The 24789-nt window shown below is 38.5% G+C and overlaps 1 protein-coding gene across 2 annotated transcripts in view; it reads right to left on the reverse strand.

Annotated features, from left to right (window-relative positions):
- Positions 1–24789, reverse strand: part of xkr6b (XK, Kell blood group complex subunit-related family, member 6b) — a 182796-nt gene that overhangs the window by 21850 nt on the left and 136157 nt on the right. For both annotated transcript variants that reach the window (XM_061929301.2, XM_061929300.2), the window contains exon 2: positions 14695–14891. In XM_061929301.2, coding sequence (XP_061785285.1) covers positions 14695–14891 — 197 coding nt within the window. The remainder of the gene's footprint in view (positions 1–14694; positions 14892–24789) is intronic.

Consider the following 24789-nt stretch of genomic DNA (forward strand, 5'->3'; position numbering starts at 1 on the left):
AACAGTCATTGTTTTCGGTCGCTTTGAAGACCAAGAAGAGGATTTCTCGGGCTTGGGCTCTTCCTGGATCCAGCTGGGGCAGGTGTTGGAGGACAATGGATAACCCCTCCCGTCTCCTGACCACAGCAACTTCAAGAGGGCAGCGGGTCGTAAATAGCGTTGACCTCGGTTACCAAATAGTTGGAAGAGAGTTTGTGAAATACTTCAGAGAGAGTTCGTTTAACACTTCAAAGAGAGTTCTTCTGGAAGTTGAGCAGATCCTGCCATCTGTCCGTGTTGAAATCACAGTGGAGTTTTACGAGCCTTCTTCCTCTTGTTAGGCCTCGAAAGACAGCCTTCATCTTCTTATCAGGAACACAATGCAACACAACGTTTCTTTTGTGATAACTTACAAACAATTATTCCAACATTTCCCTCCTGTTTATCGCAAAAACTTTCCCATAATCTCCTTATCCCTAATAACTTCTTCTTGCAATTTTCAGTTAATGGTTAATTTCCTTACGACAAAGTTATGTTTACACTCAGTATTGAACATACATTTTTCTCATATTTATGACATTTCTGGAAATAAATCAGGAACACCATCCTGGTAGGTATCCTCGTCTTCAGATTCATCTTCCTTGTCGTCCACCAGGAAGTACATCTGAACAGCTTTATCATCTGCTGGGCTAATCGCTGTGGTAATCAGACGGTTAAACAGAGAACAGACAGGGAATACAACAACATCCACACAATGTCAGTATTGCTGAACACGGCCATAGATACCGGAATTGATGATACCAAAGACTTGTATTTGCCAAACACGTCCAACCACCCCTCCCACATAGATGTATCTATGTCTGAATGCTCTTTCAGTTTACCGTTAAGGGTGTGCAGGCCTTCCATTGCTTTGGTCAGGCTACTTTCTGCATCAGTGCAGTTTGGTACGAACATGCAACACTGTTCACCAAATATTGCGCACACGCCCCCTTTTTTGCGTCATACGGTTTTGAAAAGCCATAAGGAAGGTGGCGGTGGCAAGTTGATTAGCGACAGCTTCAAGTCTTGGCCTGTGTAATTTTCCAATCTCTGTACGTTGTAGTGGACGTAGTTTATTCTGTCAACATTCTTGTTAATCGTACACCACCAGTAGACGTATGATTCAAATCCAGCTGCAACTTGATTTACCAATTTATAGTCGTCAGATATACTTCTTTGGACACCCATCAATATTGATTGATTGATTGAATTATTTATTTCAAACCTGCACAGTACAACAACACACACTTTTTTTTTTAAACATTTTGGCAGGGACATTTATGCAAGGCTTGAAAAGGGGTTGGATGAAGCAGATGCTTATAATATCCCAACCCCTCTCACTCATTCCACATTTAACATAAACAATATAATACAAGAACAATACTATACAAACAAAAACAAGAAAAGCTCCTGTACACTAACAATACAATAGTACCACTGTTACTATAAAACAAGACAAGACGAGACAAAACACACACACACACACACACACACACACACACACACACACACACACACACACACACACACACACACACACACACACACACACACACACACACACACACACACACAGGCCCAAACACTCTCTGACCATACACCTCTCTCCCATCGCTCTGTGCTGAGGGCATCATTCTTTTTCCTCCTCGTACTTCTTCAGTACTTCTTTTTTAAACAGTCTTTTAAATGTAATCATGTTAGAACAGGTTTTTAACTCGTCCCCTAAGTTGTTCCACAGACTGACTCCACGCACTGAAATGCACATTGATTTTAAAGTTGTTCTAAATTTAGGCAAATAAGTATATAAGTTGGATCTACAACACTTTGCCAGTTTACATCATGTCTAGTTATTTTCCAATGTTCAGATATCAAACTGTTCAGGCGTGTTAACAATTCTTGTACAAATATTGATACATTTACTATGTGTATGCAGTTATCTGATGATACGTTTCCTAACTGTTGTACAGAGCCTTGCATGTTAATGCAGGTATAATTAGCTTTTTCACATATTTATCAAATATTGGTTTCTGTTTTGTCTCTTTAGCTACATGGTCAATTTTGTTTTGCTCATTACTTCAATTCAACTTTTTTTTTTACTCATCTTGAGTAATTGTCTGGGCTTATACATACAACACAATCAGTTTTTGTAGCCTTTTCCACTTGCTCCGCCATAAGGAACAAATTAATTACCAAAACAGGAACCAATTATTATCAAACTTTGACACACCATCAAATGGTATGCTTACAACTTTGTCACAGTGGAATTTGTAGTGTGCTAGTTAACATGTCCCTTTGATAACACAAATACAATTCCAAATACTTCCCCCCCCCCCCCCCCCATTATATGACCTTTTTAAATACAATCCCAAATACTTTTTCCCATCATATGACCTTTTTACTATGTGCTAAGTGTACTCAGCTTGGTCTTTCCACTATCTTTCAAATGGTGTTAGTCCTGTTGTACTTGTAATGTTAATGTACATTTTTACTAAATATTTGCATAATGCTTTTGCTACTGTCAGCACATCTGCTTTTCCTTTAGGAAATATTTCTACCTACTTTGAAAATGCATCTACTATGACCAGAAAATAATGTTTTCCTTCACTCTTATTTAGTTAATTGCCTAGATGTTTTATACAAAAATTTTTTTTATAAGAATTAAACTATAGGAAGTATAGTACTTCTGTATAAGGGTATTCATATCCCTCCTGTTGAGCCATGAGTTGAACCATGGCTCAAAACTGCTACCCACTTATATAGATTTTTTGGTAAAATTAGTTTATTGTCTGGACATACATAGATGTCTTCTTTGATCAACGTGACTCCGTTTTTTTTATCCATTTATCTTTTTCTTTTGGAGTACTTTGTTGTTGCATACCTTTTAGTATATCATGCGCTAGTTTGTAGTTTGAAATTTGTATTTCCTTTTCTGTTGCTTGTTTTGCTGTTTTGTCAGCAAACACATTTCGTATTGATACTGTGTCTGTTCCTTTGGTGTGTGTCGCACATTTGCATATTGCTATTTTAGCTGGTAGCTGTACTGCTTCTACTAATAATTTTCTCTCTTTTTTTTTTAATCAGTTCTCCAATGTGTTACAGATTTTCCTGTTGACTTTATCATTCCTATATTTTGGCTATCTTTATATATATTGTGACCTTTTGATCTTTCATTACTTTACATGCTTCTTTTAGTGCTTCTAGTTCTGCCGCTTGCATTGAGCAATTTGATGGTCAATTGATAGCTTTCAAAATTTTCGTTACTGTAACAATCGCACATTCTGTTCTATTTTTATTTCACAGAATGCTGCTTTAGCTTCTGAATTCCACTCTACAGATGATTACATTTTTCATTAATTTACTTAAAGGAGCCACTATTTCAGCATAATTTGGTATTCAACTTCTACAATAATTCGTTAATCCTAGAAAATTACATCATTTGCTTCTTTATTTGTGGTTTTTGTACTTGCCGTACTTAGTTTTTCTATTTTCCACAACAGTGCATCCATTTTTGTTTAGAGAACGTCCTAGATTCTTTACTTCTCTTTTGCATAATTGTACTTTTATTTTGCTTATTTTGTGTCTTTCACTATGTAGATGATTTAATAACGCTAATGTTATTTTTTCCTCCTAATTCAAATGTTATACATATTACTTTATGCATTTTTTAAGTAATGTTTTAAACTCACTTAACTGTCTATATGCCACTTAATCTATACTTTTACACTCAGAATTTACATTCTTCCCATTGTTTATATTTTTTATTTGCAATTACTCTTCAATAATATTCAAAGCAATCAGTTGTCTATCGCTAGCTGATAGTTTTCCTGATTGCCATACCTCCTTATTTATTCTATGTTATGTCCTTATCTTATCTTAGCTAAACACTCAGATGTATGGTGTTGCAAATGTCTAAAACATAATCTAACTTAAGAATGTTATACTACACTTCAAAGTTAAACCTACTTTAAACATGTAATAAATTCACTTCCACACCTCCCCCACTGCGCCACGCACACACACACACACACACGGTGGTGTGTAAGTGCGTGAGTGCACTCTAAAGGGCAAAGGTCAGCAACACTTGAAGAGATTTCTCTTCTTTTTTCTTTTTTCTCTCTTCTTTCCTCAGCTAATGAACATGTAACCCACTTTATCATTTTATCATATTATACATCTCAACTCTTATTATAGTTATTAATCTAGGTTTTTATTTGTTCCATTATTTAATTATACATATATATATATTTGTATATATAAAAGCGCTCTTTATATATCCAAACATACATGTATATCTTCAGTCTACCTTTTCTTCATCTCTTATTTCAATACCCCCATTATCTCTGTCGTACACATTAGTTTATTCCATTTTGCATTAATTCTTCTTATTGATTTCTTCCCATTTCTTCATCTATTTTTACTTTTATCTCATTTTAGCACTTTGAGATTTTTCTCCTATTTGCTTTTCCTTTTAACCTATTTTTATTTTTATTTGAACCTCCAGGGTTTTTACACAATTTGTACCTGCAAAGATACACACTTAAACACACACTAACAAACAAACACGTTTGCAGCGATCTTACCACCAATGGCATACGCTGACAACATGACTAATTGGTGTCGTCTTTTAACAGTCATGATGAGTTACTTTGATTGTTAATTTTTTTTTTTTCTCAGGACAGTTTCTTGCAAAATGCCCCTCTTTGCCACAACGCCAACACGCAGTAGGGTGTAACCGCTGTCGTTGTTGTGGTCTCCTATTTTGGTTGAAATAGATTGTAGTAGACCATATTAGATCTGCATTTCTTTGGGTTCCTCTTTTCATTTTGAGGATTTGGAGTAATCCGTCGTCCCCTACAGAGCCGAACTTATAAGGATTACTTTTGTTTTTGTTGTAAGATAGTGGTTTAATTTATTATTGTGGTACACGTCGCGTCTACTGGAGATGGTTCCCCAGTGGAGGTGTCTTGCTTAGAGCATCCACAATAACCCACTATTTACTTCTCACAACTTTAATATGGAGTGATAGCCTAATGGCGATTACTCCCACACACTCTCACATTCACACCTTTCAGTATATTGATCTACGGAAATTTCAATGTTTCATGAGGACCCCGTCGCCCTCCAGGTTATTGTTTTTTACGGACAAAATTCAGTTTTTTATTCTGAATAGACCATTTTTGGTCTGTTGGACTCCGTCGTCCTCAGTATAATGGTTCACGGATATTTCAAATTATTGTGCGCCCCGACACCCCCTAGTATGTTTGTTTATGGATATTAAGGATTCCAGTTTTCGCGGTTCCGTTTACCTGCAGTATTTTGGCCTCTTCAGTTTTTATTTTAATTCAGTTTTTATTTTAAATTTTAATACTCACGGACGTTGGACTCCGACGTCCCTCTAATTATTTGGCCTTTTTACCTGTTAGAGCCTAGGATTTACAGGGTTTGTCTATGCATCGTAACCCTCGTCACACGCTTTTTCTTAGTCGTTTCTTTCTTCGTCAATTTAAAACGTACTCACTGCTCTCTGCCTTCCTTCCTCTTGTCCTCGGATTTTCCGTCAGTCTTTCAATTCCAGCCCGAAATGAAGAAAAAGCAGTTCCTCAATCAGGATTTGGATGCCATGGTCTTTCTGGTTTCACTCATTCTTGCTGGAATCGTCAGACGTGTTGGAATCCGGCTCAAAGGACCAATAAGATGTCACGTTCAAACACTGAGGACATCTATTAAACAAGACAAAAGGCAAGGAATCAAACAGAGACAGATTTCAATTTGGACTCAATATTGAGGAGAGACATGGCCACTGCACTCTCTGTACAGTCCTGCACCACGCTCTGACGAAGAAGGTTTTCGTCTCCTCTTTTATTCAGATGTTCAATGTTCACGCACCAACACATGTCACAGCAGGAATGGGAAGTATGTAAAACAGTCATTGTTTTCGGTCGCTTTGAAGACCAAGAAGAGGATTACTCGGGCTTGGGCTCTTCCTGGATCCAGCTGGGGCAGGTGTTGGAGGACAATGGATAACCCCTCCCGTCTCCTGACCACAGCAACTTCAAGAGGGCAGCGGGTCGTAAATAGCGTTGACCTCGGTTACCAAATAGTTGGAAGAGAGTTTGTGAAATACTTCAGAGAGAGTTCGTTTAACACTTCAAAGAGAGTTCCTCTGGAAGTTGAGCAGATCCTGCCATCTGTCCGTGTTGAAATCACAGTGGAGTTTTACGAGCCTTCTTCCTCTTGTTAGGCCTCGAAAGACAGCCTTCATCTTCTTATCAGGAACACAATGCAACACAACGTTTCTTTTGTGATAACTTACAAACAATTATTCCAACACTCCCCACAAAATCCCGGATTACCCAGAATTCTCGGTTTTCTGGGACATTTTGCCTAATGAAAATGAACGAGCCAATTTTCAAACATGCACAACTCCCACATTTATCACCCCATTCAAACTGTTCCGCCATCCACACACTCCACTCACCTTAAACAATCACGCCATTTACAAGTTTAAAAAAATTCCCAGAATCCTGGTTTCCCAAAGCCCTATTTACACCTCTTCCTGGAAAGTTTTCACAGTCCACATTTTTCAACCGTTTTTGACCATTGTACCTTTAAAACATGCCTCTTAGTTTGGACAACAAATCCCCTTTTTTTCGTCCAAATTCTCAGTTTTCCACAAATTCAAACTGTTACCACATCAACATTTTTCAACCGATTCCAAAAATTCGAACATCAACCCATTCATATCATTTAGGACAATTGTGCTAGTATCAATATTTTCAAAGACTCCCGGTTTTCCCGAAATTTCCAGGAAATTCCCAAATGAATGGACATCGTTGTACAATGTAGTTCTAAATTCTCCAAATTTTGCACCATTTATGAACGCCTACCCACACTACTCTTCCAATATATCGAACGCAAAACATGTTTTCCCTTTCCTGAAATTCCCAGTTTTCCTGGAATTATTTCCCCATTGACAATGAATGGGCATTATACAATCTATTGCATATCCCACATTTCTCATCCGATTCGAACCATTCCACCATCCACACACTCCACTCACCTTAAACAATCAAGCCATTTACACTTTAAAAAAAAATTCCAGGAATTCTGGGAATTTTCCCGAAATTTCCAGGAAATTCCCACACGAATGGACATATTCATAGTTCTACAATGTACTTCTAAATTCTCGAAATGTTGCGCAATTTATAAACGTGATTCCGACCTTTCAACCATCCACCCACACTGCTCTTCCAAAATATCGAACGCAATACACGTTTTCCCTTTCCCCAAATTCCCAGTTTTCCCGGAATTACCAGGAATTTTCCCCCATTGAAAATGATTGGCAATATACAAAACTCTCCAAATCCCATATTTCTTGACCGATTCGAATTGTTCCAACATCCACACACTCCATTCACCCTGGACATTCAAGCATTTCAGTTCCATGCCTATTGGCGGTTCGGCGGCTTGCGCACATAGGGCATTCATGCGCAATTCCTACCGGAATTTAAAACTCTAGTTAGAATGTAAAATAGTTGTGTATTGTTGGTAATTATGAGCATATTTATGAGCACAATAGCAATTGTTTTGAGGTATTGGGAGGCTATAGAACACTGTTTGTTTTACCTGGATCTTTAAATGATGATCTTAAGGATCTAAAATACTTGACACTTCGAAACACTTTTAAATAATGTACTGAATTTAAATGAACAAGGGTTTATTTTATCATGGTATCGAATAAGAATCGTGGAAAAACTCACGTGTCCTTATCGACTACTGAAAATCTAGCCCTAGCAATTGTCGGAGGCAGATATTTACATATATCCGTATTTAAGTGTTACTTCTTTAATTTCATAATCATATTACAAAACAGCTAGTGTTTTTCTTCCAATTGTGGTATTTTGGTTGTCTGCAAATACTGTGTGCTAACCTTGGGTATGGAATGTAAGAAAGAGAGATACTCCTTCTTCTTATCTATTCTTCTGTCCAGATGCGGAGGACAATGGGCATGTGTTTGGGCTGGAAAGACAAGACAACGAGGGTGGGAGGGAGAGAGACTTTATAGAAGAGAAGGTTTCCATATTTTAGAGCAGACCATCTTAGCTGCGCGATTGAATGTTCTATGCTGGACTGGTCTCATGATATTTACAAAGCTTTGCAAATATATTACAAAATACCTATTCTGTCTCTGGTGGTTCTTTTACTCAGCTTTAAGTGTCGTAAAGAGCTTGGGAGCGACGACCAGAAACTTGAATTCCCTGGGAGGAACAACTGGTCCAAACGCAACACCATGTAGCAATGTAGATTTTGCTCCTGACACACAGCCATTATTATATAGCTGACAACACAAGTGAGTAACAAGATCATTAATGGTGGTGGGGGTCAAGTTCTAGGTGACAGCATGAGTGCTGTCAACACTGGGGGAGAAACGATTCTTTGCGGGTGAAACATACATTCTGATCTTCGTACTGTGACATTCTGAAGCACAAACTGGGCAGCATGGTGTTTTTCCAACATGATAACGAGTCCAAACACCAGAGGTGGGTAGAGTGGCCAGAAATTGTACTCAAGTAAGAGTACTGTTACTTTAGAGATTTATTACTCAAGTAAAAGTAAGGAATAGTCACCCAAATATTTACTTGAGTAAAAGTAAAAAGTATGTTGTGAAAAAACTACTCAAGTACTGAGTAACTTATGAGTAACCTGTTCGTTTAATGATGACGGCAACAAATAATGCACAAAAACATAAAAATAGCAATGAGCAAATTCAAAGCCAGGAATATCTCTTAAGCAGCTAAAACTTAGACTTAGACTTCCTTTTTATTGTCATTCAAATTTGAACTTTACAGTACAGATAAGAACGAAATTTTGTTGCATTAGCTCATGGTAGTGCAGGATAAAAAAGCAATAAGGTGCAGATATAAATAAATAAATAGGTTACTGTACAGATAAATATATTGCACTTTTTCATATGCATCCGCGTATATGGATGTATGTTATATTGTCTTTTTTATTCCAGCGAGTTAATCCATTTTGGGGGGAGTTGAGGGGATAATTATGATGCGTTCAAGAGCAAACAATAATTTATGTTAAATAATAATACATTAATCATAAAAAAAAAAAAAAGAAGGCAAATTGAGCCACAATAACTTAACAGCACCATAGGCTCAGTAGGCAGAGATTACAAAGGAAAATAAAAAGTTAGCCTTTACACAAACCATAAACTGATAGGTGTGGGCTGCATCTGGGAACACACTCATTGGTATTTCTATGCATGCGTGTGTGTGTGTGCGACTGTGTGTGTGTGTGTGTGTGTGTGTGTGTGTGTGTGTGTGTGTGTGTGTCTGTCTATGAGGCTGCAGTGCGTTAATAAATGTCCCCACACAATGTACATTGGACAGTGAGTCATAGCAGGGAAGCTAACATCAGCCTACGGTGACAGCCAAAATATCTACTAACGTTAGTTACCGCCATGTGCTTTGTTGAGTTCATGTAAGCTTAAACTTGTTAATTATGTGACCGGCTGGCTCTGTTTGATTGGTGAAACGGAGTCAAACGTCACCAGGCATGCGATAGATCCTAAGGTCTGTCTGACAAACCAAAACAAACAAAGCGTGCATAAACAGATCGATAAAAATCAGTAGCGAGTAGCAAGCTGAATGTAGATAAATGGAGCGGAGTAAAAGTAGCATTTCTTCTCTATAAATATACTCAAGTAAAAGTTAAAGTATGTTCCATTAAAACTACTCTTAGAAGTACAATTTATCCCAAAAGTTACTCAAGTAGATGTAACGGAGTAAATGTCGCGCGTTACTACCCACCTCTGCCAAACACACCCCGGGTGTTTTTAATAGCCGCCATGCTCAGTGTGAGCGGTACTGACCTGTGTTGCCACTTATTTAGACAATAATGGCCGTGTGTTGATATCTAATCTATACTGCAATACAAGCTGCATACTGACTTCTCTAAATTAAATACAAACCCCGTTTTCATATGAGTTGGGAAATTGTGTTAGATGTAAATATAAACGGAATACATCCATCCATCCATTTTCTACCGCTTATTCCCTTTGGGGTTGCGGGGGGCGCTGGAGCCTATCTCAGCTACAATCGGGCGGAAGGCAGGGTACACCCTGGACAAGTCGCCACCTCATCGCAGGGCCAACACAGATATAGAGACAACATTCACACTCACATTCACACACTAGGGCCAATTTAGTGTTGCCAATCAACCTATCCCCAGGTGCATGTCTTTGGAAGTGGGAGGAAGCCGGAGTACCCGGAGGGAACCCACACAGTCACGGGGAGGACATACAAACTCCACACAGAAAGATCCCGAGCCCAGGATTGAACTCAAGACTACTCAGGACCTTCGTATTGTGAGGCAGATGCACTAACCCCTCTGCCACCGTGCTGCCCCAAACGGAATACAATGATTTGCAAATCCTTTTCAACCCATATTCAATTGAATGCACAACAAAGACAAGATATTTGATGTTCAAACTCATAAACTTTATTTATTTTTTGCAAATAATAATTAACTTAGAATTTCATGGCTGCAACATGTGCCAAAGTAGTTGGGAAAGGGCATGTTCACCACTGTGTTACATGGCCTTTCCTTTTAACAACACTCAGTAAACGTCTGGGAACTGAGGAGACACATTTTTTAAGCTTCTCAGGTGGAATTATTTCCCATTCTTGCTTGATGTACAACTTAAGTTGTTCAACAGTCCGGGGGTCTCCGTTGTGGTATTTTAGGCTTCATAATGCGCCACACATTTTCAATGGGAGACAGGTCTGGACTACAGGCAGGCCAGTCTAGTACCCGCACTCTTTTACTATGAAGCCACGTTGATGTAACACGTGGCTTGGCATTGTCTTGCTGAAATAAGCAGGGGCGTCCATGGTAACGTTGCTTGGATGGCAACATATGTTGCTCCAAAACTTTTCTTGGGCACTAATACCCCCCCCATACCGTCACAGATGCTGGCTTTTCAACTTGCGCCTATAACAATCCGGCTGGTCCTTTTCCTCTTTGGTCCGGAGGACACGACGTCCACAGTTTCCAAAAACAATTTGAAATGTGGACTCGTCAGACCACAGAACACTTTTCCACTTTGTATCAGTCCATCTTAGATGAGCTCAGGCCCAGCAAAGCCGACGGCGTTTCTGGGTGTTGTTGATAAACGGTTTTCGCCTTGCATAGGAGAGTTTTAACTAGCACTTACAGATGTAGCGACCAACTGTAGTTACTGACAGTGGGTTTCTAAAGTGTTCCTGAGCCCATGTGGTGATATCCTTTACACACTGATGTCGCTTGTTAATGCAGTACAGCCTGAGGGATCGAAGGTCACGGGCTTAGCTGCTTACGTGCAGTGATTTCTCCAGATTCTCTGAACCCTTTGATGATATTACGGACCGTAGATGGTGAAATCCCTAAATTCCTTGCAATAGCTGGTTGAGAAAGGATTTTCTTAAACTGTTCAACAATTTGCTCACGCATTTGTTGACAAAGTGGTGACCCTCGCCCCATCCTTGTTTGTGAATGACTGAGCATTTCATGGAATCTACTTTTATACCCAATCATGGCACCCACCTGTTCCCAATTTGCCTGTTCACCTGTGGGATGTTCCAAATAAGTGTTTGATGAGCATTCCTCAACTTTAACAGTATTTATTGCCACCTTTCCCAACTTATTTGTCACATGTTGCTGGCATCAAATTCTAAAGTTAATGATTATTTGCAAAAAAAAAAATGTTTATCAGTTTGAACATCAAATATGTTGTCTTTGTAGCATATTCAATTGAATATGGGTTGAAAATGATTTGCAAATCATTGTATTCTGTTTATATTTGTAGAAAACAGATATGCACCACATCCATCTTTCACATGCAAAAGCAGCAGCTAACATCTTAATAGATATAAAGATAGATAGATAGTACTTTATTGATAATAGCGGACAGAAAGGAGATATGGTTTGTTGTGATTGGATCGCCTTCCTTGGGGAGGGGGGGTCTGTATTGCACACTAGAAGCACAGAAGTAAGAGCGATGATCGTTTGAAATTGGATCTTACAGCGTCCATTGTAACAATAGTTGATCACGTGGCAAGAAAGAAAGAGAAAGAGGGTCCCACCTTGTCACTGAGGGACAAATACATAAAAAGTGAGAGATGCGGGGAGACTCTGATACATTCTGTGCATTAAAGACGCTAAAAGCAATCCAATGCAGGTCAATTCATTGGCCGTTTCCATTGAATCAGTGCAATTTGTGCCCCCAGGAAATAGAATGTATAAATGCACAGTAAAAGCTAACTGTCCCGCATCTTCACCTGATTGCATTTTTGATGAATACATTTGAAAATATAAATTTAAACTACCTTGAAGACTGAAAAAAATGTGTTTTGTTGTCTGGCCCCCCGCTTCCTAATATTGGGCGTTAACATGAAATATGATCATTTAAATCAGGGGTGCCAAACTCATTTTAGATGGGGGGCCACATAGAGAAAAATCTACTCCCAAGTGGGCCAGACTGGTAAAACCACGGCACGATAACTTAAAAATAAAGACAACTTCTGATTGTTTTCTTTGTTTAAAAATAGAACAAGCACATTCTGAAAATGTACAAAATCATAATGTCGTTTTTTTACACTTACATGTTGTGGTTAATAGTATTCTATCTTTTTTTGTCGTTATTTATACTTTCTGAATAAATTATGTGATAATGTTCATCAGTCTACTCATTGGTGTTAATTTTCAATCTATCAAGATAAAAAAATAATATCAAAATCAAATTACAGGATGTTATTTATGTAGTTTGCCCATTTTCCTCGACATCATGTGGTTTATTTTTTTGTACATTTGTAGCATCATCTACAAAGATACAAACAATTGCTATTGCGACATCTAGTGGACACATTTAGAACAGCCGTTTCTTTCATTCCAAAATTGCGGCTCATTTTTATACATAGCAAACTCATCCCGCGGGCCGGATAAAACCTGTTCGCGGGCCTGATCCTTACGTTTGACACCTCTGATTTAAATAATTCAGCAATGTGTATTTCACATATTTGTGTATCTCAACCAACTAAAAAAAAGTAACCACGTTTAACCACGTTTAAAGGGGAACATTATCACCAGACCTATGTAAGCGTCAATATATACCTTGATGTTGCAGAAAAAAGACCATATATTTTTTTAATCGATTTCCGAACTCTAAATGGGTGAATTTTGGCGAATTAAACGCCTTTCTAATATTCGCTCTCGGAGCGATGACGTCACAACGTGACGTCACATCGGGAAGCAATCCGCCATTTTCTCAAACACCGAGTCAAATCAGCTCTGTTATTATCCGTACCTGTTTTCCGTACCTTGGAGACATCATGCCTCGTCGGTGTGTTGTCGGAGGGTGTAACAACACGAACAGGGACGGATTCAAGTTGCACCAGTGGCCCAAAGATGCGAAAGTGGCAAGAAATTGGACGTTTGTTCCGCACACTTTACCGACGAAAGCTATGCTACGACAGAGATGGCAAGAATGTGTGGATATCCTGCGACACTCAAAGCAGATGCATTTCCAACGATAAAGTCAAAGAAATCTGCCGCCAGACCCCCAGGAAAAGAGAGCGGATGAGGGTATGTCTACAGAATATATTAATTGATGAAAACTGGGCTGTCTGTACTCTCAAAGTGCATGTTGTTGCCAAATGTATTTCATATGCTGTAAACCTAGTTCATAGTTGTTATTTTCCTTTAATGCCAAACAAACACATACCAATCGTTGGTTAGAAGGCGATCGCCGAATTCGTCCTCGCTTTCTCCCGTGTCGCTGGCTGTCGTGTCGTTTTCGTCGGTTTCGCTTGCATACGGTTCAAACCGATATGGCTCAATAGCTTCAGTTTCTTCTTCAATATTGTTTTCGCTACCTGCCTCCACACTACAATCATCCGTTTCAATACATGCGTAATCTGTTGATTCGCTTAAGCCGCTGAAATCCGAGTCTGAATCCGAGCTAATGTCGCTATACATTGCTGTTCTAGCCGCCATGTTTGTTTGTATCGGCATCACTATGTGACATCACAGGAAAATGGACGGGTATATATTACGATGGTTAAAATCAGGCACTTTGAAGCTTTTTTTAGGGATATTGCGTGATGGGTAAAATTTTGAAAAAAACTTCGAAAAATAAAATAAGCCACTGGGAACTGATTTTTAATGGTTTTTACCTTTCTGAAATTGTGATAATGTTCCCCTTTAACACGCTGCGGGTAATACGACTCTAAAAAATATGTGCATATAGGGGTTTGTGGGGTGATAAACATAAAGGTATGACTTTAAGTTAGTAGAAATTAGGGGTGATTAAGGGTGATGGGTCAAATGCAGAGAATAATTTCGTCACACCTACTGTGTGTGTGACAATCATTGGTACTTTAACTTTAACATTGTTAAAAAGAAGGTGCTGGTGCAAAAACTCAATTGCAATTCTGTGGTGCAACTGTTATTTTACTAACATACTTTTATTTTGAAGGGCGACAGGCGACATTATGCTATGCCAATTGTTACTGAATGAACCGGAAGCTGAAAATATTTTTGTTTCTCTCTCCCATGAAAATGTATTTACGGGAAAACGAACAGAACCGGAAGAGGAGCAGAATACCGGAGTTGACAGGTGTGACTTACACTGCAGCCACTCGACCTGGTTGCTCTGGATCATGATGCACAACTGCAGCACCAGCTGAGGCGCGCTCTCCAGGAAGGTCTCCAGCAGTCGCAGCATGTTGACGTCAGCGTACTCGTACATCATGGCACAGTAAAAGCGCCGCTGGTTCTCCTTCTGCCGGTGGCTTTGGATGCCCAGGTACATGGTGCGGATGTATCTGCGGACAGAGACGCTAAGTATTACAATTTAGAGAGATGGAGATGAATTTTATCCAGGAGGAGACCGCGGAGGACAATGATTTTTAGCCATGGAGCCTCAAACGTAACGATGAAGTGGTGGTGGTCTTCCATAGGGCAGCGGGGGTTGAGAAGCAGAATGGGGTTAGTGTAGCTGTGAGAGGCAATGTATGTTGCGGTAAATGCTGGTATTTTCTGACATTTTCACTCAGACTGGTAAATGTCACATGGAAAAAGTCCACATCCACCACCTGCCCCTACTCCTGTTCCTAATGACACAACACAGACCTTACATTAGTCTCCGCCCACTGAGTTCTATTAGACCAGGCCTGGGCAATTATTTTGACTCAGGGGGCCAAAATTTTAGAAAAAAATGTGTCTGGGGGCCGGTATATCTATCTATCTCTCTGTATGTATGTATGTATGTATGTGTATATATATATATATATATATATATATATATATATATATATATATATATATATATATATACATACATACATACATACAGTATACAAACCCCGTTTCCATATGAGTTGGGAAATTGTGTTGGATGTAAATATAAACGGAATACAATGATTTGCAAATCCTTTTCAACCCATATTCAGTTGAATATGCTACAAAGACAACATATTTGATGTTCAAACTGATAAACATTTTTTTTTGCAAATAATCATCCATCCATCCATCCATTTTCTACCGCTTATTCCCTTCGGGGTCGTGGGGTGCGCTGGAGCCTATCTCAGCTACAATCGGGCGGAAGACGGGGTACACCCTGGACAAGTCGCCATCTCATCGCAGGGCCGCAAATAATCATTAACTTTAGAATTTGATGCCAGCAACACGTGACAAAGAAGTTGGGAAAGGTGGCAATAAATACTGATGAAGTTGAGGAATGCTCATCAAACACTTATTTGGAACATCCCACAGGTGAACAGGCAAATTGGGAACAGGTGGGTGCCATGATTAGGTATAAAAGTAGATTCCATGAAATGCTCAGTCATTCACAAACAAGGATGGGGCGAGGGTCACCACTTTGTCAACAAATGCGTGAGCAAATTGTCGAACAGTTTAAGAAAAACCTTTCTCAACCAGCTATTGCAAGGAATTTAGGGATTTCACCATCTACGGTCCGTAATATCATCAAAGGGTTCAGAGAATCTGGAGAAATCACTGCATGTAAGCAGCTAAGCCCGTGACATTTGATCCCTCAGGCTGTACTGCATCAACAAGCGACATCAGTGTATAAAGGATATCACCACATGGGCTCAGGAACACTTCAGAAACCTACTGTCAGTAACTACAGTTGGTCGCTACATCTGTAAATGCAAGTTAAAACTCTCCTATGCAAGGCGAAAACCGTTTATCAACAACACACAGAAACGCCGTCGGCTACGCTGGGCCTGAGCTCATCTAAGATGGACTGATACGAAGTGGAAAAGTGTTCTGTGGTCTGACGAGTCCACATTTCAAATTGTTTTTGGAAACTGTGGACGTCGTGTCCTCCGGACCGAAGAGGAAAAGAACCATCCGGATTGTTATAGGCGCAAAGTTGAAAAGCCAGCATCTGTGATGGTATGGGGGTGTATTAGTGCTCAAGACATGGGTAACTTACACATCTGTGAAGGCGCAATTAATGCTGAAAGGTACATACAGGTTTTGGAGCAACATATGTTGCCATCCAAGCAACGTTACCATGGACGCCCCTGCTTATTTCAGCAAGACAATGCCAAGCCGCATGTTACATCTACGTGGCTTCATAGTAAAATAGTGCGGGTACTAGACTGGCCTGCCTGTAGTCCACACCTGTCTCCCATTGAAAATGTGTGGCGCATTATGAAGCCTAAAATACCACAACGGAGACCCCGGACTGTTGAACAACTTAAGCTGTACATCAAGCAAGAATGGGAAAGAATTCCACCTGAGAAGCTTAAAAAATGTGTCTCCTCAGTTCCCAAACGTTTACTGAGTGTTGTTAAAAGGAAAGGCCATGTAACACAGTGGTGAACATGCCCTTGCCCAACTACTTTGGCACGTGTTGCAGCCATGAAATTCTAAGTTAATTATTATTTGCAAAAAAAAAAAAAAAATGTTTACGAGTTTGAACATCAAGTATTTTGTCTTTGTAGTGCATTCAATTGAATATGGGTTGAAAAGGATTTGCAAATCATTGTATTCCGTTTATCCATCCATCCATTTTCTACCGCTTATTCCCTTTGGGGTCGCGGGGGCGCTGGAGCCTATCTCAGCTACAATCGGGCGGAAGGCGGAGTACACCCTGGACAAGTCGCCACCTCATCGCAGGTATTCCGTTTATATTTACATCTAACACAATTTCCCAACTCATATGGAAACGGGGTTTGTATATATATATATATATATATATATATATACAGTATGTATGTATTAATGTATATACATACATATAAGCTGTGAAAATGTGCTGTACAGTATGTGTGTTTGGGTCCTATTTTTAGGAACACTAATACAAAAACTCACAAGAATGTCTGATTGAATGCAAAAACGTTATGACAGAGCGCCTTAAAAAAACGGATTGGAATTTTAAATTTTTGTACTGAGTGAGACACCCAGAATGTACATGAAAATAAAGAATGTGTGATTTACAATATTAACTATGAACGATAGAACACTGAATATTGACAACATAGGAACGTCACACCCCTTCTGGATCGTCATATTTTACAATCAAGCGAAACAAAAATGCTACAAACACGGCGAAATATGAACGCGAAGGGTATAAAAAAAACTCCCACCTACAATCTGATGTATCTGATACATCACTAAGCTTTAGAACTTTGTTGTAAAAATCTCCTTCCAGTTCTGTCCCACACTGCATGGTGCCTCGTCTGAGCTGCTGTGACTTAGATTACCATAGTAACTATTTAGATTACCATAGTAACTAGTATATCATGCAAAAGCGCAGATTCCAACCATTGAAATACTTTGTATAGTTCAAGACTTACGGTAATTGGAAAACGTCACTGCACATCATAAAGGCAGCTACAGTTTCTATCTTAAAGATCTAAAAAATTATTTGGGAATGTACGGCGGGCCAGATTGAAAAGCTTAACGGGCCGCATTAATTTAATTAATTTGCCCAGGTCTGCATTAGCTTCTGTGTGTGTTGAATGTAACGCCACAAAATCCAGGCTAAATGTAATGCTACAGTATGTAGAGTTAGCATAGACTCAGACATTTTTTTTACTTTAATTCTTATGCTTCAATCGCTGGTAATACAGGTTAGTGATAAAAGGAAAAAGTAATTCACTTTTATAAAAACGCGCCCTCCGCCTTTAAAGCAGGGATGTCAAACTGGTTTTCATTGAGGGCCACTTGGCAGTTTTGTCTGCCATCAGAGGGCCGCTTGTAACAGCGAATAATGTATAAAATTCCCTCTGAATTTCATTATTAATTATATAAATTGTAGACTGTCGATTTTACAGTAAACATTATACATTTCCAAAATTGTACTGTAAAATTGTGTTTTTAATTGTTTTTTTTTACAACATTGTACAGTAAATGGAAAAACAGTACCACTATTTTGGGGGGGATTAAAAGCTGGCAGCTTAGTTGCCAGAATTTAACTATTAAATTTACATTGGTTTTTACAACATTATATGGTTAATGTAAAAACAGTACAAGTTCTTTTTTTATTCTGGCAACTTCGCTGCCAGTTTTTCAACCGTAAAAACAAAACCGTCTTTCCATTTACAGTAATACACCGTTAAAAACAACAACCGTAGATTTTACAGTCAAAAACTGGCAGCTCAGTCAACAGAATTTTAACGCAAAAAACAGTAGTAGTTTTTTTTTCCAATTTACAGTAATATGCTGTAAAGAACAATGTAAAATGTATTGTAATTTTTATTAATTTAATGGGTAGTTTGCTGTAAAGTTAAGTATTTTTATTTAGACAAAAGCATGTTTGGAAAGTATGATAATATATTGTAATATTTGTTGCAATATTGGATACTATTAAAGTTGAAAAGGTATGCAATTTCAAGCAGTACAAATATTTTTTATGTCAAATTGAAAAAAATCCATTACATTTAGTGAGAAAATATGAAGTACTTTATTGCCACATATAATTTCCAGGTGTTTGCGGGCCAGATAAAATGATGTTGCGGGCCACATCTGGCCCCCGAGCCTTGAGTTTGACAACGGTGCCCGAAAGCTTCCATACACATAGGCAAGAATGAGAAGCGGCATGTGTGCAAATTTAGTGTTTTTAAACGATTCTAATTATACAGAAAATAAATGTATAACACAGTGTAATGGGCAAATATTAATATTTAGTTCATGGCTTTATCATTCTTTTTTTTTTTTTACCATGTCAAGTGAAGCACCGCCTCACCTGCCTATCCTGACCGGACGTCCCTAAATAAATTCTATATTTGGCATTGAGACATTTACATCAGAGATGCATTGCATAAGGAAATAACATTGCATTTCCAAGCCACGATAAAAACAGGTATACACTAAGGTAAATACACCAGGTTTAAAATGTAGTTTTGTTGTTGTAAAAGGTTGGAAAAGGTAAAAATAGGACAGTGAAAAGGCTAATTAAACTCAAACTATTGACTAATAAAACACAGGATAAAACAATTATAAAAACAGTAATAGAAAATAAAATATACTTTAATTTTGCACACATACAGTAAGTTCAGTATTGCACTGTGGCACGGTGGGTAGAGCGGCCGTGCCAGAAATTGGAGGGTTCCAGGTCTGATACCCGCCAATATAAATCTAATCCAATATTATCATCATTATTATTGAAATCTCCTCAGCATATTGTACTGTGTATCGTGTTATGCAACATGATATGAATATGGAAGGTGGCTATGTCATCATCATGACCTGTGAGGACAAATACTAAAAGATGAGATTAAATAATAAAAAAATAATTTTTAAAGTTGCAAAATGATGAAATTATAGTTTTGGAATTACAAGGAAAATGTTGCAATTTTAAAATGTCTTTAATTTTACAATATTCATCTTTTTTCTTAATACTCCTTAATAAAACTGGCTTCAAAGAAAGTGATGAAAAATGTATGTTGATTGATAATGTCCACTTTACCACTGAGCATTTTTCGATGTCTAATTTCACTTCACTTTTTACTTTCACTTTTCTTTTGTTGGGCATGTTGGCCGAGGAACAGTCTGCCACACGCTCAGGCATACTTGCCAACCTTGAGACCTCCGATTTCGGGAGGTGGGGGTTGGGAGGGTGGGCGTGGTCGGGGTGGGGGCCTGGTTGGGGGCGTGGCTAAGAGGGGAGGAGTATATTTACAGCTAGAATTCACCAAGTCAAGTATATATATATATATATATATATATATATATATATATATATATATATATATATATATATATATATATATATATATATAAGAAATACTTATATATATCAATATATCTATCTATCAAGAGGGACAGAGACAGCACACAGTGCATGTGGATCACATGTTACCATGGCGAGAAAACATGGAGAGACTGCCAGTTATCTTGTCTCCACCAGTTGCAGAAAATGTGCCATCAGTACAACTGGACAGTGCTGTTTCAGTTCCATCATCAGGACCATCAGTGAGTCAGACACAAACTAGTCTCATCATTGAACCAGATTCAAGGGCTGCTGAGTTGCCATCATCAGAACCCAGATCACCCACAACAAAAACCCCACCAGTGATCCGCAGATACCCAGAAAGGTTTCGAGTACCACCAAAAAAACTGAATCTCTGAAGACAGTATAAACATCTGTGTTAAAGGTGTACAAATACTGTTTGTATAATAAGCATGTTATTGTTTACAAATGAGGGTTAAGAGTTGAGTATACAGGTAAAAGCCAGTAAATTAGAATATTTTGAAAAACTTGATTTATTTCAGTAATTGCATTCAAAAGGTGTAACTTGTACATTATATTTATTCATTGCACACAGACTGATGCATTCAAATGTTTATTTCATTTAATTTTGATGATTTGAAGTGGCAACAAATGAAAATCCAAAATTCCGTGTGTCACAAAATTAGAATATTACTTAAGGCTAATACAAAAAAGGGATTTTTAGAAATGTTGGCCAACTGAAAAGTATGAAAATGAAAAATATGAGCATGTACAATACTCAATACTTGGTTGGAGCTCCTTTTGCCTCAATTACTGCGTTAATGCGGCGTGGCATGGAGTCGATGAGTTTCTGGCACTGCTCAGGTGTTATGAGAGCCCAGGTTGCTCTGATAGTGGCCTTCAACTCTTCTGCGTTTTTGGGTCTGTCATTCTGCATCTTCCTTTTCACAATACCCCACAGATTTTCTATGGGGCTATGGTCAGGGGAGTTGGCGGGCCAATTTAGAACAGAAATAACATGGTCCGTAAACCAGGCACGGGTAGATTTTGCGCTGTGTGCAGGCGCCAAGTCCTGTTGGAACTTGAAATCTCCATCTCCATAGAGCAGGTCAGCAGCAGGAAGCATGAAGTGCTCTAAAACTTGCTGGTAGACGGCTGCGTTGACCCTGGATCTCAGGAAACAGAGTGGACCGACACCAGCAGATGACATGGCACCCCAAACCATCACCCAACCATGCACATTTTGCATTTCCTTTGGAAATCGAGGTCCCAGAGTCTGGAGGAAGACAGGAGAGGCACAGGATCCACGTTGCCTGAAGTCTAGTGTAAAGTTTCCACCATCAGTGATGGTTTGGGGTGCCATGTCATCTGCTGGTGTCGGTCCACTCTGTTTCCTGAGATCCAGGGTCAACGCAGCCGTCTACCAGCAAGTTTTAGAGCACTTCATGCTTCCTGCTGCTGACCTTAGCCCCATAGAAAATCTGTGGGGTATTGTGAAAAGGAAGATGCAGAATGCCAGACCCAAAAACGCAGAAGAGTTGAAGGCCACTATCAGAGCAACCTGGGCTCTCATAACACCTGAGCAGTGCCAGAAACTCATCGACTCCATGCCACGCCGCATTAACGCAGTAATTGAGGCAAAAGGAGCTCCAACCAAGTATTGAGTATTGTACATGCTCATATTTTTCATTTTCATACTTTGCAGTTGGCCAACATTTCTAAAAATCCCCTTTTTTGTATTAGCCTTAAGTAATATTCTAATTTTGTGACACACGGAATTTTGGATTTTCATTTGTTGCCACTTCAAATCATCAAAATTAAATGAAATAAACATTTGAATGCATCAGTCTGTGTGCAATGAATAAATATAATGTACAAGTTACACCTTTTGAATGCAATTACTGAAATAAATCAAGTTTTTCAAAATATTCTAATTTACTGGCTTTTACCTGTATATATATTTAAAAAAAAAAAGAATGTGGCTTAAGGACAGTTTTTTAATTGAGCTGCTGCATTTTTTGGTTGGGTTGTTTATTTCTTTTAAGTATCTTCTACATTTCTAAAAGGGGAGGAATGTCATAGAGTTATCTATGTTTGTCTGTTGCCATCTCCTGGTGAATGTTGGCTATAGCGTACTGGGGTTACTTTTTGGTTGGCCAACGATTTACGTGGTGTTGCGCACCTAACGTCAAGTGTGTGAGTCTGTTCTGAAGTCTACAGTAAAGAGACGTACTTCATCACCTCGCCTGGTTATTGCCTCCAAATCAATATATTACAACAACATTGCTCCATGCGGACCTGGAGGGTCCACATGGAGCTGGAGGGGGCGTGGCCTCCAGGTCTGCCTGAATTTCGGGAGATTTTCGGGAGAAAATTTGTCCCGGGAGATTTTCGGGAGAAAATTTGTCCCGGGAGGTTTTCGGGAGAGGCGCTGAATTTCGGGAGTCTCCCAGAAAATCCGGGAGGGTTGGCAAGTATGCGCTCAGGAGACATAAAAGTTAACTGATGATATCCTTCCTCGGTATACTGCTTTACTGCGTTCTTTGCGCTATAACTACTTCTTGGGGGAATCTTGTGTTTACAAACCAAAATTTGTTTTTTTAATAACTGGAGTACGTTCATAACCACCAAACATGGATTGTCGTAAACCGAGGAGCACTTATAATGTATTCAGTTTTTAAATTACAATGATGAGTTTGTATGAGAGAAAGTTGGAATTTAACAAGATACTTAAAAATGACCAATTTTTCAAAAACAATACATATACGCAACAAAGTCTAAATTTTACGAGACAATAAGTGCAAACCTGTTTTCTCGCCAATTGCGACTTTGTCAAAATTTCTTAACGTCACTTTGCTCTCCTATTTTTACTACCCTGTTTTAATATGACCCTGACAAAAAATACACATGGATGTCTGATGTCATAAGGAATAGTGTGGGTATTTGTATAATGCACTTTAATTAGTAAAACACTGACTTTTTTTTAAAATAAATGAAAGCAACAAATATATTTGGCTTCAATCTGCAATGAGATTGTGTAAAAATACATCGATTTCCGGGCACTATACAGTATTTCAAAGCAGAATGTTTATGTATATTTTTGTTACGCTAATGTGTTAGGGCAGGGGTGTCAAACTCATTTTAGCTCAGGGGCCGCATGGAGGAAAATCTGTGCACACTTAGGCCGGACTATTAAAATCATGGCATTAAAACTAAAAAATAAAGACAACTTCAGATTGTTTTATTTGTCTTACTTTTGCCATAAATAGAACGAACACATTCTGTAAATATTACAATAAAAATATGAAAAAATACCAGCAGTGGTAAAGTTTAGATCCATGAAGGAAAGAAGAAAGTGAATTAATGTTTATAACTGAATATATTTGTTTTCTTTTGTATTATTTTTTTTAACGAATTAAGTAACGTTTATGACAAACTTTTTCCAAAACACAATATAGAATGTGAGATATAACAGGATAATGCATACATGTATCATTTGTTTTCAAACGCTTACAAAAAAGTGGGACCCCAAATATTTACTGTGGGTCCCCATTTTTATGACTTGATGGGGTCCCTAGGACCCCATTTTGACAATTCCCAGCGCCAACACTGATGGAGTATTGGTGCGTGCAAAACAGCAGCAGGCGGCTGTGGCCTGCGGGCCGGTTCTAATACTAATCAAATATCATCCCGGGGGCCATAGATAGTTAATTCCTTGACTTTGACACCCCTGTGTTAGGGTAACAGGACTGAGTGAAAACCCTAATCAAAGTGAATTTTAACTTCTTTCTTTTAAAGTAAATAATATTAGGACTAACAAAAATAGGTAAAGAATATAACATTTATGAATGATTCAAAAGATGATATGTCACGGTAAAGTATAACTTTAGAAAGCGGGGAAAGGCAACAAATGGTAATTTTCTACTCTTTTAAAGCATATTTACTAAATATGCAATCAGACCTGTGTGCGGGACAGTGTGTTTAACAAAAAACATGATACATTTAGTTTATCGTGCATTTATACATTTTATTTCTAGGGGACACAAATGCCATTGATTTGGTGGAATAGTCCAAACATGCATACATATAAATGTGTACACGAAAATATATTTCATAATCCTTTTAGAGCGGTTTTCCTAAATTATTATAAATTAGTAACAAGCTAACTATTTGTGTATAGCAGGCCTGGGCAATTATTTTGATTCGGGGGGCCAAATTTAGAGAAAAAATGTGTCTGGGGGGGTCGGTATATCTATTTTTAGGAACATTAATACAAAACAAATGTCTGATTGAAAGCTAAAAACATTATGACAGACCGCCTTAAAAACGGAATGGAATTTTACATTTTTTAACTGAATGAGTCACCCAGAATGTACATAAAAATAAAGACTGTGGGATTTACAATATTAACTATGAACGATAAAACACTGAATATTGACAACATATGAACGTCACACCCCCTCTCGATTGACATATTTTACAATCAAGCAAAACGCAACAAAAATGAACGCAAAGGG

Source organism: Nerophis lumbriciformis, linkage group LG34 (genome assembly GCF_033978685.3).
Source record: "Nerophis lumbriciformis linkage group LG34, RoL_Nlum_v2.1, whole genome shotgun sequence".
Classification (NCBI taxonomy): domain Eukaryota; kingdom Metazoa; phylum Chordata; class Actinopteri; order Syngnathiformes; family Syngnathidae; genus Nerophis; species Nerophis lumbriciformis.